Genomic DNA, 20,217 nt, shown 5'->3' with positions numbered 1-20,217 from the left:
ACAAAATTAGGAAGTTATATTTTCTAGTTGATTTTTAAAACTATTTTCTTTACTCCCATGACAAGTAAGCATAACGCTGTACTTCTAAGCAGTTCCACTCACTAAGGGTAGGCAGGAGATTCTATTCTTGATACCGGTAACAGTCAAAGAAGTGTTTTTTTAAAGCTTAGTTTCTATGTTTTATGGTTTATACCACACTTCCACATTCAGAAGGAGGATTACAAATAATATTGTTTAAGCTTTTATCATTCTTTGATATAGCTGATTATACTACCGGGACCTATTCTTAGTAAAAATATTTTAAAAATGCAGACAGATATTGCCTGTCATTATCTTCAGGAAAAGAACCATATTCATTCTTAATGCAGGCCAGACAGATATCTCTCCGTTTTTATCAAGCACATACATGTGTTAAAAGTAACAATTAGGGACTTTGCTGTATGCATTAATGCCATTGTACGAGCAGTATTTGAAAGAGAGCAGTGTTGTAAAAACGATAAAATACGTCGACAAACTGTTGTTTGACCAGCTAGGCCCTCTAGTTTCTGTCCTCCCATTTCTAGAATATTGTTCGTTCTCAGGCGTTGGTGAGGGTATCAATACAGATATTTTTACAAACTGTAAATGCATCTGTCCGAATGCTGCAGATTAAATAAGGATGCCACATTATACATACTAACTTTATTGCATTTTTTTCACTAGCAACCACAAAACAAGTATGTCTTAAGAAATTGTGTTCACTGGCCAAAATACCAGTAAGACCCTGTTACCAGTTAAGACTTCTGTTTTACTGAGAAACAAGGATTTCAGCTTAAAAATCTGGAAAGAAAACTGGTTAAGATATAAGAGAAATGCACTAGTATTAATAAACTTTTTACTTTTGACACATACTGTATTACAAAGAAAATATCCTTGTAAGACCATTAATTGCTGGGCCATAGGTGACTTCTGTCTAGTTTACTAAAGTAGCTAATAAAACTTGTCTAGAGAGCCTTTTTTAGATAATGCTTACATGTATGAAAATGTAGGACACCCTTGTACTATGGCTTGCACTTTACTTGCATTAAACTGTGAAGTAGGCTGTAGTAATGTCTTTGTATATTCAGGGGTTGAAATACCAAAGCACTAGAGTATGGTTCTGCTGGTGTTCAACCTGTACTGTTAATTAAATCTGAACATGCTGACGTGTATTTTGAAAACCCCACCGACTTAAAATCTTTAGCAAATAATGCTATGGGGTCTCCATGGTCTTTGTTTCTTTGTAAATATCAACATTCTTACTGTTTCTGTAGCAATAGGAGGTTATAAACCAAACTTTCACTAGGACTGTTTTCAATAACAAAAAAATCTATAGCGCCTTGTATAAAAATCATGGAGACTCCATGACCTGTGGGCATTTTTTGTTTACAAGCAGTATGTATATATGTATTAGAGGCAGAACTGTTATTTAACACAAAGTTATGTTGTGGATGATTCTTTCTAAAATAAATACATATTTTCTGTCGTTATGAAAAATACGTATTTTAGAGCCATCTTGAAAAGTTTGAAGTGTCGAAGCTTCAAACACCAGTAATCTTCCATGGTTCAGCCTTGTTTTTCTAACCAGCTGTGAGATGAACTGAGGTGACGGGGACCCACCTGCCTGTGCCGGGGGAATGTCCCAGCGGACCGCAGGTTAGGAGAGTTTGCAACTTTTCTATAGCCACCACCTTGCTTAAGCGCTTTTAGGAGCAGATGCTTGACCGACGCCGTAGTGAAGCCCCTCAGCTCATGGACGCTACAGAGAGAGAAAATTAACTGCTCTAGGCGAATGCAGGTAAAACTGGGTTTCAACCCCTGGGTGATACAGTATTTCTTCAGTTTCACAACAGTCTTTTTAATTTTATACTTGTCTATATAGTCAAGAGATGACCCAATAGTTTCTATAGGCAATGAACGTTAGGTTTCTTTTCTCCCTCTTTTCAGATGAGTTCCGTGTGAATTACCGTAACCGGCTGCGTTTTTTCTATCACAGATTAACTTGGTAACTTTTTGTGTGTCTACAACGAAAATTTACGAATGGAAAACTTCACTGTGTGTTGCTCACTGGGCATATACCTCATGGTACATTGCACAGACGTGTAAGTTGTAAGTTGCACTGCAACATTAAAAAAGGAACATATTGCTCTTTTTTCAAAGATATTAACTTATTTAAGAGATAGAGTCTGTACATTATTAAAAAGAACATTTATTCTTCCTAAATTCAAAAGAAGCTTTTGTTTGGGGGGGGGGGGGGGGGGGAATAAAATGTTGTGAACTTCAGTTGTACATTTGGACCTCAATAAACGAATTATCTGCACTTAGACGTTGTGCTGCCGTGTGCGCTCTGTAACGCCCGGGGCGCCGGGGCGGGAACGGCGCGTGCGGGGCGCGGGCACGGCGGGAGCGCGCGGGGCGACCGAGAGCGCGGGCGCGCCCTCCCCCCGCCCCGCCCCGCCCCGCCCCGCCCCGCCCAAAGCCGTTCGTCCGTGGGCAGGGCGGGCGCTGCTGAGGGGCCGGGGGGGCGTCGTGCGTTAAAATGAGGACGTGGGGCGTTTGCTCTTTCTGGGCTGAAATGGAGTCAGTCACCCGGTGTGCTGAGGCGAGAGCGTTTTCTTCTAGGCGCTAAGAGGGAAAAAATAATAACAATAACGCGAGGATCAGGGAGATGGCCGTGCCCGCGCCCCGCTGCCCGCGCCTTCAGGCGGCCGGTGCTGGGCGGCCGCTAATGGCTCCGGCGCCGTGCGGAGCGGCGGGGGACAGCGCGCCCCGGCTCTAGAGCTGAGGGGGCGGCGCCCCCGCCCGGCGGCCCCGGGGGGCGGAGGGGGAGGGGAGCCCGCCCTCAGCCCCGCCCCGCCCGCAGCCCCGCCCCGCTCGCGCGGCCCTTCTCGCCCGCCGTAGGCGGCCGCGCGGGGCTGTCGCTAAGATGGCGGCCAAGGTGAGTGCCGCCTGGTGGGAAGGAGGGCGGTGCTGCGGCTGGGGCGGCTGCCTTGGGCCCGGCTACCCCTCCCGCTCGGCCGCTGCGGGAGCCGGCGGACGCCCCGCGGGGCCTCTTGCCGCTCCGCCGCCGTGCGGCGGCTCCCGGAGCAGCGCGGCCTGCCCGCACGCTCCCCTCCCGTCAGAGCCGGGCCGAGCCCCCGCGGCCCGCCGGGCGCCCCGCCGGCTGCGGAGAGGGAAGGAGCCCCTTGTGCCGGCGGGGCTGCGGGGGCCGGCGGGTCAGAGGCAGGGCTGGCCGCGCCGGTGCGTACGGCCCAGGCCCGGGGCTGCGCCGCCCAGGCCTCGCCGGGCCTGGGCGGAGCGGGGGTGCGCGGGGCCGGCAGGCGGCGGCGGGCGGGCCCGGCGGGCTGAGGAGCCCCGCGGTGCCGTCACCCCGCGCAGGCCGCCCCCGCAGCGGGGACGTCCCCTCAGCCCGGCCCCGGGCGGTCGGATGAAGGAGCGGTGGGAAAGTCAGAGGTCTCGGTGTTGCCTTCTCCCTTACAGAACTGGAGGTAGAAAGAGCAGGGTAAGGCGATGGTTAAATTGTACACAGGGAATAAAAAAAAAAAGTATTTTTCTTATTTTTGTTCTGGCTGTTCTCCACCTCCTTACAGCCTCTGAAACTGCTGCCCCTTACTCGAGATGCAACACCAAGGTACTGGTTTGGTGGTAGCATTGTGGAGTGGTGTTACACATCGCTAAAACGAGGATGTTAAAATCATGCCCTTACAAACTAACAGGGTCACAAACATCTGCAATATCTAATTCTCGAGACAATACAGTGTCTTTAAACAGGAGGAAAAGGTGTCTGTAAAAAGCTAGGCTTTTATCTCAGGTATTTAGACAAATTTTCCAGTTTCCATAGTCATAGTGCTGAGTAGGTTGCTCTTACATGAATCTTCATACTTAGATTTGCAAAACATTTAAAATGTGTATATATTTGCAAAGGAAAAGATGATGAGAATGAGGACAGATGGCCAGAGAATAAAAATGAAGCCTTTTTACCTCAGTTTGTTACAAGACAAGTACCAGAAAAGAGAAGCTGTATTTGGCTTTGCTGTATGGCGAAGTCATCTCGAAGTAGTACAGTTTAGTACATTAATCTGAATGATTCCATATCTTCAGAGAAGTGACATAACTTTGTGTGTGTGTTCTTTATTATTTACTTTGAAAAGTTATTATAGAGTTATATTCTGAAGTTTTTACTCCCTGTGGGTTACCATCTGGCAGACGAAGGTTAAGAACAAATCTATGTAGTGTCAGTAAGTTGAGTTGAAGTGGAAGGGTGCTCTGTTCCACTCGTGCAGTTTTTTGTAGCTGTCAGTCGAGCTTTGTGAATGTATATCCAAATCAAAATACTGGATTAGGCCTAGAAGCTTTTGGCAGTCATCGCGTCTCATGTAGCGCCTGTGAAAAATAAATGAAAAGCCTAGGAGGCAGTTCTTCGTTCGACCTCAAGACGTGTAAGTGGCAGGAGAAAACCATAAACCTGTGCTTATTACTCTTTGAGTAAGAACTTTCTGCTGAAAATACGACATGCAGTAGCTGCTGAAATTTGCTCTTATTTTAATCCAGCTAGTAGGCTCTGGCTTTGTGATATAGAAGGCATATATATACACACGTGCATCAGATTTTTGCATATAGTCTGCTCCTTTGATTACCAGGTTTTGTTGTGAGGCTTGTTCCTACCTTCATGGCAAGTTTCCTTATTTGTGCTCCAGTTCTTGAAGCAAATATACAGAATTTGCAGTTTTAATGGGAAACAATACTTAATGTGTTGGAGATCAACATAAATTAAATAATGGTTTTATTATGCTTTAGTTTGTATTCTGAATCTTTCAAGTTGGAAGATAGTGAATTCTTTATAGTGACGTGGCTTTAACTTTTTTTATAGAATCTGTTTTTCATCTTTGATAAGATTCTGACACTTTGAAGTAGATTGTTTGAAATCAAAGACTTAAAACCAAAATTATCCAGGTACATTTGACAGTTTCATTATTATATTTTGATTGGTTTTACTGTAGTTGTGCTATTAAAAGGCATAGCTGTAACAATTTTCTGTGGAGAACATATAATAAATTTCTTCAGCAAATTGCTGTTTAGTCTGCTCATAAAAAATAATACCGTCTCTGTTAGTCTGCACTGTTTAGTGCTTTGAAATAAGTGGTGTGCTTTTTATGCCTGGAAAGAAAAACAGCCTACTGGTGGTACGTGCTGCAATGTGATGGCAGTGGCATTACAGGAAGTATTATAACTGTTGCCATTGACCTTTCCCCCATCAGGGCGTTAAGGCTAGTAATTTCCAGTATAATTTCTGGTGTCTGTAATCCTGGAGATGTTTAGAACTATGTTCGTACAGACTTCATCTCCAGAAGATGTCATCTGGGCTCGTGGCTTTTGTAACTGCTGGTATTTCGATCTGTCGAAAATCTGGGTGATTTTCTTTTGTTAGCTTCATAGGGTTTAGGTCAGAACGTTCATTCAGGTAAACGCAGGGCTAGCAGTAAAAAGCAGAGCAGGTGTTGAATTAAAGTCTTTCAATTAAAAAAAAATATTTAAAATATTTCCTGAATCATTAAAGTGATTTTTGTTTGCATCAACCATCAACTGACATTCTGGAGTCATTCTTCTGGTTGACCATGTAATTCCAGGACTTTTGACACCTGGAGCTTGTTGCAGATGTTTTTCTCCATACTTCTTTAGTAGTGTTTGGTATGACTGTGATCCTGCTATTTCTTAATTCTCAATAACTTTTTTCAGAAGATTTCATAGGTAAAATAACTTTTGATTTTTTAACTAAACAATGTATGATTTTCCTTCTTTAATACATAGTGTGCTTTGAAGTAATTTTTATTTAAATTGTTTTTATAAGTCAATACTAGAAACAACAGCTAATTGAGGGCTTTTTAACATACTTAGTCATTAGGTAAAGGAAGAGGATAAAACAGCTAAATGCAGTAAAGCCTCTTTAGTGCAGTCAAGGTGGTGTTCCTTTTCTTCCACCTCGGTTCTTTGTGATTTCAATGGAAAAGAGTGAAACCTTGGAATAATTGTGCCACCGTAAATGTTAGATAGTACAGCTGTTCACTTAGGGTTTTAAACATTTATGCATTTGTCTTCAGGCATCCAGAATAAAGCAATTACTGACAGTCAGGAATTGGGTACTTTCATCATTCCCTTATAGCTTTCTCTTCTACATTTAGCACAATAAACTCCATTGAGAGGTTTTAAAACAAATTAATCAAGTTTTAAGTGAACATTAAAACTTTTTCATGCTTTCTCACTTCTCACTTTTAAGTTTTATTTTCCTTCTCATATCTACTGAAAATTGGTGTGTTTTCGTAGCATCTTGTACTGAAATAAGCAATCTGAATTATAAGTTTTAAACAGTTTTCGTTAATAAATCTTCAAAAATACAGACTTTAGGGGTGGGAGGTGGCTGTCCCTTTGTAGACAACCTTCTGTGGCCCAGACTGGCATTTTGGTCTAAGTGGCTTTATCAGAAAGACAGCTAGTGTGTTAATTGGTTCATATGTCGGTTATTGCCACCCTCTGTCCCTCTTTTCTGTATTGGGGGTGGTTCAGTGCTGGGAGAGCTGCCCTCCCGTGCTGGGCACAGCTGAGGTAGCAGAGGTGGCCCTGTTGGGCACTGAAAGGAGGAATGGCAAGTACTCCTCAGTGTAGCAGTCATAACCAAAGTTGTACTAAGCATGTTAGATCATCCACGTTTAACCTTAAATACCATTATATGTTAAACCTTTTGTCAGCATGTGACTAACTGAACTTTTTCACAGTGCTGGTCAGCGTTCACGATCTCGGCATGGCTGTGTTTCCATACATGCTTCTGTGCTGTCCCCATCTCTGCTGACTGGGACTCCTGTCACAGTGAGTTCCTTAGGGCTGTATCCCCAGCTTTCATCTAGTGGCCTTGCCTAGCAGTTCTCTGTCAGTGCCCCCCTGGCCTGCATCACTTCATCTGCAAAGGTATTTTGGAGTGTCACTATGTAAATTAAGCAAGTAGTACATGCTGGTCAACATGGCTGGCTTACAGTGATGGCTTTGCCAGCTGAGACTTGCCAGCCTGGCTGTGCTGGGGTTGTGGGCTTGTTTTGATGCTTCCAGCAGATGTAGCTGCATTACAGAAATGTTATAACGTCATCCTGGCCTGAAGAGAAGAAGTGGTGGGGTTCTGTTTCTCGAAGCAAAACGAGCTCGGTCCTGCACATTTTCCTACCATTTACATATTGAAGAAAAGCATGAAATAGGTAGCCACTAGCAGGCTTTTAGGGTGGTGCAATAACTATGCTGACAAGAAAGTTTTATGCTTCAAGGAGAGGGAAGGGGCACACTGGCTGTATTTTAAGAGTGGGCATATTATATATTAATAAAGACCGTTAGAGTAACCCTGCCTCCCCTTAGCTTCCCATGCCAAAAAAATCGTAGCTGAAGAATAATTCTTAGCTTCATCCTACAGCTTTCAGCTCTGGTATTGTCTGCTCTCCCCTTGGTTCCTAACAGTCCTCTCCTCATTGCAGCATCCTCCTTTGTTCTCCTGTGGCTTTGTGATTGTATGGTCTGAAAGTTTTGCTGATGATCGCACAGTTTATTTTAGAAGCGATGGTGTCGTGCTGTCTTGAGTAGTTTGATCTGCTTGTGATCGATTTCTCATGAAACTGAGCTCATTCAGGGTGATGCTTTTGCCTGGCTTCATGTTCATTGTGGTTTTATTATTATAAATAAATGGTATGGAGTAAACCCCTCTCCTTTGACAGGGTATTTCCAATTGGAAGATGAGATAACAATGAGGATATAGTGGAGTTTTATACTAGGGATTTAAGGTATTTGTCAAAATCAAGTTGGTTTTTCCTTGCTTTCTATTTTTCTGGCACTCTACCACCACCATCATCTCTATGCAGACCCTGGGAACATTTTTCATACTTGTTTCCACATTTTTAAAGTTTCAAAAATGCTTCAGATGAAGAACGGGACAGAAAATTCTTTACTGATACAGAAGAAGCCGTAACATACCAAAGTTGCAAATGCTTCAACATGTTGTGGCAAGTTTTTTAAAACGTAGTATGCCAGTGTGCTTAGTGCCAGCTCTGACCGGAATCTGAAGACAGCAATTTAAAAAATACTCATTTGAAGCTGCATTTGAGTTTAAGCTTTGTGTAATATACAATGTTTTTTTCCAAATTAATGTTTTAAGTAGACATAAAGCTTTCATGACGTGTCCTGGTTTTGGCTGGGACAGAGTTAATTTTCTTCTCAGTAGCAGCTGCAGTGCTGTGTTTTGGGTTGGGGTGAGAATAGTGCTGGTAACACACTGATGGTTTAGTTGTTGCTGGGTGATGTTTGCACTAAGTCAAGAGTTTTTCAGCTTCTCAGGCCCTGCCAGCGAGAGGGCTGGAGGGGCACAAGACGCTGGGAGGGAGCAGAGCCAGGACAGCTGACCCCAGCAAGGCGGGGGATGTGCCATACCGTGGGATGTTGTGCTGGGTGTATAAACTGGGGTTGGCCAGGGTCTGCAGATAACTGCTGGGGGACTGGCTGCGCGGCGGTAGGGGGTGGTGAGCCGTTGTATTGTGCATCACTTGTTTTTTTTAACTTCCCTTTGGACTTCATTCATCTCCCCTTCTCTATTACTGTTATTGTTGTTGTTATTATATTTCAGGTGTTAAATTGTTCTTATATCAACCCTTGAGTTTTACCTTTTTCTCAGTTCTCCTCCCGTCCCTCTGACAGGGCAGAGGGGGAGTGACTGACTGGCTCTGTGGTGCTTAGCTGCCAGCTGGGTTAAACCATGACATGACCAAACCTGTATATCTGTAATTTACATAGTAATGTATGTGATTTGAAAGATTCAGCAGGTGATTCTTAGTTCCCATTATTGCCTCCCTTAAAGGGGGCTTATAAGAAAGATGGGGACAGACCTTTCATATGGCTGGTCACAGTAGGACAAGGGGGAATGGCTCTAAGCTGACCGAGGGCAGACTTAGGGCAGATACTGGGAAGAAATTCTGCCCTGTGAGGGCGGCGCTGGCAGAGGCTGCCCAGAGCAGCTGTGGGTGCCCCATCCCTGGGGGTGCTCAGGGCCAGGCTGGACGGGGCTGGGGGCACCCTGGGCTGGTGGGAGGTGTCCCTGCCCCTGGCAGGGGGTTGGGGCTCGGGGGGCTGTCAGCTCCCTCCCAGCCCAAACCAGGCTGTGATGCTCTGATTTTCATTTCCGTTAATTGTCAGCATGCAGTTACTGCAAACAGGTGATAGCTGAACCACTCTACGAATTGGAATGGAAAGGAGCTGACGTTTTGTCTGATGTCATGGAGAGTTCCTGTAAATAAAACTGAGGCACTTTTTGCTGAAACAAGTAACTCATTGACTTGGGAATACCTGTATGTTGAATAGATTGGAACTTAATATACCTTAAGGGATAACAAAAGCATCAACATGGCTTTGAAGACAAAATTCTTCCTTGTATTTTAGACGTAACTGTTACCGGTGATCTCGGGCTTTTTTTTTTTTACCATTGTAATTTGAGAAAAAACTTTATGTAAGACAGAAGAGGTTCCTAAAAGGCATACTGTTTTAAAATGGTTTTAAAAGCGACCTCTTTAATCGCAGACTTGATGAAGCACAGCACAACAGGAAAATCCAGATTTTACTGGGGTGAAATTTTATTTCTGCCTTAAGAGTCCCTTTTTTCATCTGTCTGTCCCAGGTCGCAAAACTGGCAGCTGTTTCTTCTGGTCTGCCATTTGCATGCATTACCGTATATGCAGCAACAGAAAAGGAATCAAAAAGTCAGCTGGTGAAGCCAAATCAGGTAAGAATCTTTCTGTTTGTCAGTCTTTGAAACAATACTAGAAGAACCTGCAGAATACCATCTCTTTCCATTGAATTATATTACTCAGTAAGTAAAATACATAGCTAAGTAGTACATGATTAAAATTACCTCCTAAGTAACCAACCAATGTAGCACAAAGAAAACATGAAGTGTTTCACTAGCGAGTTATTAAAATCTTACTGCATTTTCATTATTACGTTATTTCCAGACTGAAGCCAGAAAAGGTAAAAAGGGTATAATACTGATAATAATAGTCTTTTTCTATTGTACGATTTCTAGTAATACGTGCATGCATCTTCAAGCTATTTTTGCTTGCACTTTTTCTGCATAAAAGGTAATTTTGTCATACTCAGTAATTCTACTTCTTAGAACCTATACAGTACTCTCAATTTTCATTTCTGAAGAATTAACCTTTAGTCACACTCGTGTAAAATTTGTAAATATAGAAGAGCATAATTCAATATAGAGGTTTTGTCTGCTGTAATGGGAACACTAAGGATTTGCTGTCTTGATAAACAGTATTTGGTGTAAATAGTAATCAGTATACAAAATTATTTCCCTGCAGTACAGTTACGCTTCTCTTTCCAGCTTCCAATTTACTGTCCGCCACCTGTGAAATCGAAATACATAGAAGAACAGCCTGGTCACTTGCAGAAGCAATTTTCTTCAGTAAGACAGACAACCGGCCGCTATGTTGGATGGTGCAGGGTAAGAAGTACCTGCATCCCAAGGTTCCTACACAGTGCCTGACAGCACTAGACTAAAACATTGGAAAGCAAGCATGGAAAACTCATCCTGGAGGGTTTTTTGCAGTTTCTTGTCCTAGCCTACACCTGTGATTTAAGATGCAAAAATGAACCCTTCTGTCATTTTTCTCTGCTGTGCTTATAGTGGGAGATGTGTGTTCTCCTGGTTTGCAAATCAAAAGACAGCGAGTTGAATAGGTCCCCTTCCGTCAGTGCTACACTGGATCTGGGCCAACCCTCAGTGTCAGATTCAGAAATATCTCTTGGTTAACTTCTACAGCAACAGTTACATAGGTAAATTCTTGCAAGCAGAATTTGATAGCATTTAGGAATCTCAAATTCCAGGTGTAGTCCGCAGAGAGAGCTGCTTCCAAAGGGTGGGTTAAAAGACCTGATTTAGATACTTTAGGAAAGACAAAACTGAGTGTGTCCGATGTAACTGTTAAAGCAGGCTATTACTAATTAGTTATCAAAAATACCGCACAACTCTGTTAATGAATGTTCTAGGCATAGAAGGAAATGGGATACCTGTCCCATGCTCTTAACTGCTAGTAAATAACAGCTCTACACTATGGCTGTGGTTAGTATGACATATTATGCTTGTATTTTTCTGTTGTGAACAAAGTAGACCCTATTATTTGAAAAAGGCGAAGAAATTAACATGTCTTCCTGTATTTTCTCTACATTTTGATTCCACTGGTCTGGGAAGACTTTGTCTGTGACTGATAACTGAAATAATTTAGTTATCAATTTGTATCACGCTTTTCCATGCCCTGAATCAAATGTTTCCGAGATTGACTAGCAGTGACCTCTGGTGGTACAAATTCTGTGTTACTGCAAACAAATTATTTTGGTGAAATGATTCAAGATGACATTCTTTTTCATTAATCTCTTAAAGAATGTGTGTTTACTCAATGTATTTAGCAATCTGAGGAAAATGATACTAATAATAGGCTAGTGGAATTTTTTTTTTCTGGAGAAAGAAAAGCCTGTAATTAAATCAACCAAAATTTGAAGGGAGTAATGCAAACTAGTTGAGCACACGTCTTAGACCAAATCAGTATTGCTTATCTTCAGTGAAAGTGAGCACCATTTTTACAAACTAAAAGGCAAAGTCAGTTTTACTGAGTAAGTCTCTCAATGGAAGAGGAGATTGTATTTTATAATTGAATTTTCTTACATTACACAGTTGGCGTCCAGGCGTTTTACTCCCCGAGAGTTTTGATTCTGAGATGTCAATTTTGAAAGTGATCTTACTATATTAAAGATACCTTTTTAAAAATTAAGTATGGATGGAAGCATTAAAAATATAAATATGGTAGTCAAAAAGGAGATAGATCTCAGCATGGCCTCTGTAGAAGTTCACTGATCTGGTTTGGTTTTTTTAAAAGTTACATAATATTTCTTTGTCTCATTGTGCTGAGCCATATCTACCAACTGCGTAGTTTTGTACTGAAAACTTTTGCAAAGATTTTACATTTGGTTTGGTTTTCTTTTTTTTTTGGTAGGATGCTTTTGTCTTTGTTAAAAATGGCATAATGGATTCAATTCAATTTGGAAAAGGTAGGCAGATCGTATCTCTGAATTGAGCATTTTCTGTTGTTTCTCCTTCTGACTTAGAAAGGTGGCTGAAACAGCAAATTCTAGTTACATGGGGGGGAGGAGGGGGACCAGCTGGAAGGGGAGTGCACTGGGGTACTTCCTGCAAGTGTGTGTGGGGAAACCTGGGACCGCTGTTAATTCAGTATGGAGTGTCATTTCTGTGCTCAAATGAGAGAAATGACCAACTAAATAGTACTTCTTATTCCTCTGATTTTAGCTTTGTTCTTAAAATCCTAGTATCACAGAATCATTGAAGTTGGAATCTCTATAGATCCATAGATCTCTCTGTAGATCGTCTAGTCTAGGTACCTGCTTAAAGCAGGGCCAAGGTAGGTTGCTGATGTGTGTCTCTGTCCGGTCAGGTCTTGGAACGTGCAGGGATGGAAAGTCCATTATAAGTGTCTCAATTATGTAACAGCTTCTTAATTCTAGCACAAGCTATAAGCATTCAAGTTCAGTATCAGAAACTATAGGTAAGTTATTTTCCTTGAAAATAGCTTATTGGGAGATTACAACATACATGTTGTCTCATTTAATGTATATTAACCCATAGTAAAATCAAAATTTAAAAATATGCTTTTGTTTACTAAAGATTAACATTTTACAAAACACATAAAAGTATCTAAGGAGAAAAATTGTTAACTTTGCTGCTGTGTTTTAATGACTGTGATTCTGGTTCTGTCTAACGTAGACTGGAAAATAAGGCACCTTCATTCTTTAACAAAAAATCCAGTCTTGGGCTGTTTTCAGTTTTGGATATTCATAATTTTACTTCCATCTTTATTTCTTAAGTGGGAAATAAAATAAAAGGATTAATATTGAATTGCTATGCCTTTTTTTGGTGTGGTTTGTTTTTTTTTTCTAAGATGCTTATGTTTACCTGAAGAATCCACCACCAGAATTTCTTCCCAAAGTTGGTGTAATTACAATATCGGGCTTAGCTGGCATAGTCCTGGCAAGAAAAGGTAGGGGGTTTTGCTTATTTTCATTATTGGTGTGTGGAATATGTAGCATGTAGTAATTTTAATGGTTCATTATGGTTTTCTGAACCATAGGCCAAACCCTGTGTAACTAGTATTTAAAAAAGGTCCTTCCTGATTCATTGAAGGGACAATATTAAATACTACTTTTAGAAGCTGGCTAAGACATAATAGACAGAGCAGGATTATGTAGTGATTTTTAATGGTGTAATCAACAGAAATTCCAAGTAGGGCACTTGTTTTGAGTTTGTTCATTATTGTTTTTTGGAAACAATGTCTGTATGGGGGAAAATCGGAAGGAAATTAACAGGCAAGGTTACTGAATGTAGTGAAAACAAAGGGTTTGGAGGGAAGGTACTAAAGAATGTTGGCATCTGGCTAACAGGTAGGAGAGAATACACATTGGAAGGCATGGTTTCGGCAGCTTTGTAGCTAAAAGGGTAGTTTAATAGATACAGCCGCCTTCCCTTTCAATGTAAATATTAGAGGAATAATACCTAACCTGCCAGAAAATATTGTTCAGAAATTGTTGATCTGTAATCCATTAGTCTGTCTTTATCTGAATGTTTCACAAAGCAGATAAGTTGATCAAAATATTAGCAGATTAGTAAAAGCATTCTTCTCGTATCCTGTTACTTTTTGGTGGATGGATTAAAAAAAAGACAGACTTGCACGTACCTGTCATCAGGGCTTCTTCTCAACTAACAGGAGCCTGAACCTGGCCCAGCTGTTCCCCCGTTTGAACAGAGGCCCCAGTTTCCAGGCTCCTGGCTGCAGTCTGTGTCCTCAGGAAAGTACGCGTGGAGCTAGGGAATCGGAATCCTTTAGGCTGGAAAAGGCCTTTGAGTTCGGCAAGTTCAGCCGTTAACCCAGCTCTGCCTGGCCCTGAACCATGTCCCTAAGCACCACATCAACATGTTTTTTAAACGTCTGCAGGGACGGTGACACCACCCGGTCCCTGGGCAGCCTGGCCACCCTTTCCAAATTTCTCCTGAGATCCCCCCTGACCCTCCCCTGGCACAGCCTGGGGCCGTTCCCTCTTGTCCTGTCGCTGGTTCCCTGGGGGAAGAGACCGACCCCCCGGCTGCAGCCCCCTCAGGCAGCCGCAGAGCCATGGGGTCCCCCCCGAGCCCTGTTTCTCCAGGCTGAGCCCCCCCAGTCCCTGGACACGCTGCAGCACCTCTCTGTTCCTCTTGAAGTGAGGGCCCAAAACTGGACCACAGCAGCTCCTAAATGACAGAAGACGTTCTCATTTTTCACAATATTGGAAAAGTGACTTTGGGATTATTTGTCATTCAAGAAACCAGTGTTAAAGTATCGGTATCTCCTGCAAATGTGACTGTACTAAACTATAATCACACAGTGTTCTCTCCTCCAGTCGTTACAGGGATGTTTGAAGTAAACAATGGTTACAGGTTAAACAGTTCCATTTGATTGGTACAACTACTTAGCTTTACATTTCATTAGTGTCTAATTATTTGAAATACTTGGCTTTATACAGATTCTAGATTTAAGAAAATTGCTTATCCGTTGGGACTTACTACTTTAGGAATTTCTGTTTGTTACCCGGCTCAGTCAGTGGTATTTGCCAAGGTAAGTTTACTTGTATTTTAACATTGGATTAACAGTGAATTTAGTCATAACATTCCCATTTCACTTCAACTAAGTATCATGGGACTAGGAGTCAGAATTCACATGCATCTTCATTAAAACATATAATGCATCATAGGAGTTAGTTGCATAACTATAAAAAATTAATACAATAACTGAATTTAAAAATGCAGCCTCTCAATTTCTAATCCTCATTTTTCAAATAAATGAAGATTATTTTATCTTGCTGAAATAGAAGTAAATAAAAATTAAAGCATTCCTGAACTTGATAAGATAAGCAATTTGAGATACTGGACAATTGCATCTCTTGTTAGAATTCCTTGTTTTCCAGTTACTGTCATCTTGCAGTTGTTGACCTGATTAGAGTGTCCTACCTGTTTTATGTAGAAAAGCAGAACTATACTTAATATTTTGTGTGTAAGAATTGCTTGCACACAGTACTTTTCTACACAAAAGAATTGAAAAGCAGGATAAAGTCTGTATATCTCTTCCTGCTCTATAGTTTTCCAGTGTTGCCCTGTTTGGAAAGCACATACTGCTTCATAAGAGTTCTTTGTAGTTCTGTGTCAAACTTAGTATTTGTAATCTCAAAACTGTACTTCTGTGTTAAATTGCTGAGATAGGAAAATTCAGTTTAGTTAGTTGTGTTTGGTTCTTATCCATCTTTTAGTTAAATGATCAGATTTAAGTTTTGACAGAAAGATTTGTGGAACATTAGCCTGAAACCTGACTGAAGAAACTACTACTGAATCTCTGTCTTTCCATCATGATGAATCAGTTGTTACTTTTATTAATTTGTGGTTTTGTTTGGTATTTTTATAGTTCCAGAGTACTTAGAAAGGTATCACAAAGACCTATACTGTGGTTAAAATCTTTGGGCAATCTTAGTTGCTAAACTGGTATGCTGTTTTATTCTTATAGGCAAATCAGTGAGGGTTAGTTTCTCAAGAGACAGTGGGATTTCTTGGCTTATTGTCCTAAGACTTAAATGTCAGGGTTGAATGATGAAGTGAACAGGAGAGCTACGCTGTACTTTATGCCCTGTCTCAGGAAGCTAAATCTTTACTTCCAATGTACTTGCGTTCTGTGTCACCATTTGCACAGTTTTTTGTAGTTGCAGCTGGGGAGTACTCTTTCTACAGAGCATTTGTACAGGTACTCCATAGTTACTGCAGTATTACAAAATTACTGTTTGAAAATAGACTGAAGGGTTTGGCTGTGTGTGGGCTTCTCTTTTAAGGCTTTTTTCCTTTTGTATTAGTGTATTCTCTTTGATCATTTCCAACATAGTGTGAGACAAGTTTGGATCCTTTAAAACTGGTGCTCCAGTCTATTGTCCTAACATTGCCAAAACACGCTTTGCTGATTGGGTTTTGATTTGGTTTTGAGTAGGTAGATGTAGCATGTGAGTACTACCTGTGGATTTCTAATACCAGTTGAAATATTATTTAGGATTTGCTTGGTGTGAGAGAAATACGCAGTAGATCTCAAAAAGTAGATTATTACAATGTCTTTGCATTGGATCAAGCATGTTCACATGCAAGTAAGATGCATTTCATTTGAATGGTCTGTGTATCTTAGTGTTTTTAAAGCTGCTGATCGGTTATTTTTTTCTAAAAAAAATAGGTAACAGGGAAAAAGTTATTTTCTGCAAGCCATCAAACCTACGAAGCTGTGCGATCAATATGGGCAGAGAAGGAAGATGTCACCAAGGTAGGCTTTCTGAAGCTCTGACTGTAACTTATGAATTCAGAGGGAGAAAAAAATAAATTAGAAGGTCAAGTACTATTCTGTGATACTGTTTAAGATTACTAATTGTGTTACGTGAGGCACCAAAACCCCTTTGATATTTTTCTCATTTCAGTGTTTAATTGATGTAATGTTTGATACCACTTTCAGACCAATAGCTAGTGAGACTGAGCTTCCTGTGTAGTCCCACAGTACATGAAAGATGCATGAGAGGAATGAGCTTCTGTTAAAGCTCATTTTTGATCTTGACAAAAATACTCCATTCTGATTCAAGCTTTGGTCCTAAGCAGGCCACTGAATTAAAGATAAAGGCACACAGACTTACGGTAGGTATGACTACCTTATTCTTAAACATATCAGTGAAGGAAATTCCACAACCCTTCCAGCTAGGCTCTTAGTTACCCTGTGATAGAAATTGTGTGTGTGGGTTTTTTTTGTTTTCCTTGTCCTGTCCTCATTGCAGCCATAGTGAATAAATGGTCAGTAAATATATAGGTCTTTATATTGACCTATTACAGATAGAAAATTTATCATGGTTTTTGATGTTATCTTCTCTGTAGTAGTATAAACTTTTCTTACACAGCAGGCTTTCTGGCTCTTGCCTAATTCTGGTTCTTCTCTGAGCTTTCTCTAGTTTCTCCTTTCTCTGTTGTTTTTTTTTTTTTTTTTTTGGGGGGGGCGGGGTTGTATGTGATTTGTGGTGTGTGGTTTTTTTAAGCAAAGTGGTCAAAATAAGACATAGTGCTGGCAAGGCCTCAGCTGGTTTACTAAGTAGAGGGGAATATTAACCTCCTGCAACTTACACAGGGAATTTGGGTTAGTACGTCCCAGAATTAAACATGTTTTTTCTGCAGCCTGAAAGAGTTTTTCTCCAGTGGAAATTTGTAAACCTTTGACAAAAGCGATATATCCCTGCATAAAATTTCAGCTTTGCACAGTGATTTTTTTCTCTTTTTAAAGAAAATGAAAATTTCTGAATTAGAAGTAGTTTGCTTTAAATTTATGGGTTTTATTGTTCTACGATCCTCACCTTTTATTTCCACTGAAGAGCACAAACAGAATGCTGAGTTTTGTAAATGAGATTCAGTTAAATGTCATTAAACTGATAGCAAAACAAGGAATTGATGCAGTAAAGACATTTTCTATTAACTTTATATTTTACCTTGAGTGAAACCTGTCCAAAACGATGTATTATTTTTCATTACTAGAGTGTTAACATGATATATATTTCAGTCTTCTGTTAACTAAGGGTAGTAAGTGTTCTGTAAAAACTAAATGCTCTTTCAGCCTTGTTGAAGACTATAGGTTCCTTAACTGTAAATTAACAGTGGCTTCCTTGTGGATCCCTTGAGGGTCTCAGGTAAAAGCACAGTATCAGACTTATGGCATATACTCATGACAAAGTAGATTTCCTTGTATGTGAATTTGAAGTCGTATCTGAACTGGAGTGTGCTTCCATGCATTTTATTTTTTCCAGCTGTGTTCCTTGTGTGCAGCTGACTCTTAACATGAGTTGGTATTTCTGTATGATGTCGTATCTGAAAATAATTTCATAAAATATAAGCTTTCAGGCTTGAAGGCTTTATTTTGCAATAATGCATTAAGCATATACTCATGTGCTTTTTTATTAATGTTTGGTTCACAGCTGCAGCAAGAGTCAAAATCAGTTATGCAAGAAGATAAGAAAAAGACTGACATTTCTCCTACAAAACCTGAGTCTGCTATTAAGTCAGGATCATTTAACAGAACAGAATCGTCTCCAGTAGAGTCGTGGAGTACTAAAGATCCAGTGCCTTCAGCAGGTGAATTAAATATTTCAAGTGTAATCTCAAGGCAACTTGCAAATCCAATTACTTGACTTGATGTTGTAGTTACCCTTGCTTTAAAAGGGAGCAGACTGTCATAGCATATTATTCCAGAGAATATGCTGTACACATTATCATTTAATAAGTTCTTCCCTGCCTCAGGGAGGTGCTAATTTTCTCACTGTGGACCCTGTCCCAGTATCAGAATTCTTACATATTTGTTGTTCTCTCTCAGTAATGTTTTCTTTCATTCCATGTAGTGTGGACCGTATCCCATATGGTTAGTAATGTGACGATATCATCAAGTACTTCTGTTTAATACCTAAATTATCTTTCTACTGTCAGAATACCATAAGTGTAATTTAAGGGATTACTGCTGAATTTTTGTGAAAACAGCTAATTTGATTAACTGTTCATTGATTTGAACGGGCTCTATATTTTCAGATGTTGGTAAAAGAGGAATGTGTAACTTTTTCAGGAAAGCAAGCAGAACTTAATGGGGTTTTAAATTTTTTCCCCTTTATTTTCACTATAATATACACTCACATTTTTCTTTGCTTTGCGCATGTATTTTTTCTGCCTTAGTTTGTGGAATGCTTTGATCTGGTTTTGCATTCGCTTCAGGCCAGACTGTCTTCAGTGGTTTTATGTATATAGATAACTTCTGTCTTCGCTTGCATGGGTGGAGTTAGTTCATGTCCCTAACACAGCCAAAAATGTCCATGCCCTAAAGTAATCTGTGTTGTCAGAGATGTTTATTTTCACTAGTCCAAATGGGGCAAAGCTTTCAGGGGAACATAGCATCCTTTGTTAAAGCAACTTGGTGTGGCTGGAAAAGAAGCAGACTAATAGTGGGAGGCACAGACCTAGAAAACCTGCCCTTACACTTTCTTAGATCCTCTGGAATTACAGTACCATTGAATACATTGGTCTTTGTGCATTGTCATTCAGGGTGGCTGTGAGGGCTCAATGTTTTAGTAAACTTAGTTCATTGGGTTTGGAAATCATGAAGTGAATCTAGGTATGAGTGTTTGTCTTAATTCCGAATTCTTACCGTCTGGCAGCTGCCACAAGGAAGGTACTGATTCAGTTGGTTTTGGCAGACAACTGTGCTCCTGAGAGCCGCAGGGGGAGAAAGCCGAGGGGTTTTTTCTGTCCCAAGCTTTCTGTTCCTTTCTGTGTGTAGGGCAAAGCTGTGTTCAGGAAGCAGTATTGGAGAGCAGGAGTAAGACCTGCTCTCCATCCACTGCTGTATGCTCATAGTTACAACATGCCTTCATTGTCCTGTATCACTTACACAGTTTTAACTAGAACATACATATTTTGATCTTTTCTAAGCATTTGGTAATACAGTAATTCTCAAAATAGGCTTTTTTCCCCCCTTAAAGCTCAAATTTATTTTTTTTAATTGAATTACTTATTATTTCTAACAGGACCAGTGAAGACACCAAAATTTAAGCCTGATCCAAAACTTATGGACCACGGTCAGTCCAGCCCCGAAGATGTGGATATGTACAGTACTAGAAGCTAAGATAAATCTGCTTACAAATCTTTGCAAAGTATTACAGATAAGAGGGAGGGAAGAAGGGAAGGAATAATCCTTACAATACATGCTTTGGGAGGTACACTTTAATCAGGTATTTTCTTATATCCCACTTTGTATCATTGCCTTACATGATTCTGTTTAGTGAATATTTTGTTTCTCACTGCTTATAAGTAGTGAGAATTCACTTGTCGGTGTCATCAGTTAGACGCTGAGAAAAGGAGATTTGTCAGTGTCTCCACAATGAGGTTTCTCTGTGCCAAGTTTGTTAATAAATGTCACTTCACAAAGGATATTTGAAAATGTAAACATATCTCTATGCTTCAGCTCAGATGTTCATTGA

At 40.6% G+C, this 20,217-nt stretch overlaps 1 protein-coding gene across 4 annotated transcripts; it reads left to right on the top strand.

Annotated features, from left to right (window-relative positions):
• The first annotated feature begins 2,881 nt into the window (after nt 1-2,881).
• On the top strand, nt 2,882-20,167 carry APOOL (apolipoprotein O like). Of its 4 annotated transcripts, none has more exons than XM_040614110.1 (9): nt 2,888-2,956; nt 9,713-9,817; nt 10,427-10,546; nt 12,093-12,147; nt 13,053-13,151; nt 14,668-14,759; nt 16,404-16,490; nt 18,172-18,328; nt 19,765-20,167. In XM_040614110.1, the coding sequence occupies exons 1-9, from the start codon at nt 2,945-2,947 to the stop codon at nt 19,860-19,862; spliced, it is 825 nt and encodes a 274-aa protein (XP_040470044.1). In that variant the 5' UTR covers nt 2,888-2,944; the 3' UTR covers nt 19,863-20,167. The 4 variants fall into 4 exon arrangements, with proteins under 4 accessions (XP_040470045.1, XP_040470044.1, XP_040470043.1 ...); XM_040614109.1 differs by lacking the exon at nt 2,888-2,956 and adding an exon at nt 3,417-3,520; XM_040614111.1 differs by lacking the exon at nt 12,093-12,147 and having other exon boundaries at nt 2,882-2,956.
• The last annotated feature ends 50 nt before the right edge of the window (nt 20,168-20,217 follow it).

Source organism: Falco naumanni, chromosome 14 (genome assembly GCF_017639655.2).
Source record: "Falco naumanni isolate bFalNau1 chromosome 14, bFalNau1.pat, whole genome shotgun sequence".
Classification (NCBI taxonomy): Eukaryota; Metazoa; Chordata; class Aves; order Falconiformes; family Falconidae; genus Falco; species Falco naumanni.
Note: the sequence above shows the minus strand (reverse complement) of the source record. Positions and strands in the feature narration are given on the sequence as shown.

Excerpts from the sequence above, each read along its gene's own strand:
- APOOL (XM_040614109.1), top strand. The coding sequence starts at position 3,446 with ATGAAGGAGCGGTGGGAAAGTCAGAGGTCTCGGTGTTGCCTTCTCCCT. Across the intron at positions 3,521-9,712 it reads CTGGAGGTAGAAAGAGCAGG|GTCGCAAAACTGGCAGCTGT; the intron begins GTAAGGCGATGG and ends TGTCTGTCCCAG. Across the intron at positions 14,760-16,403 it reads AGTCAGTGGTATTTGCCAAG|GTAACAGGGAAAAAGTTATT; the intron begins GTAAGTTTACTT and ends TAAAAAAAATAG.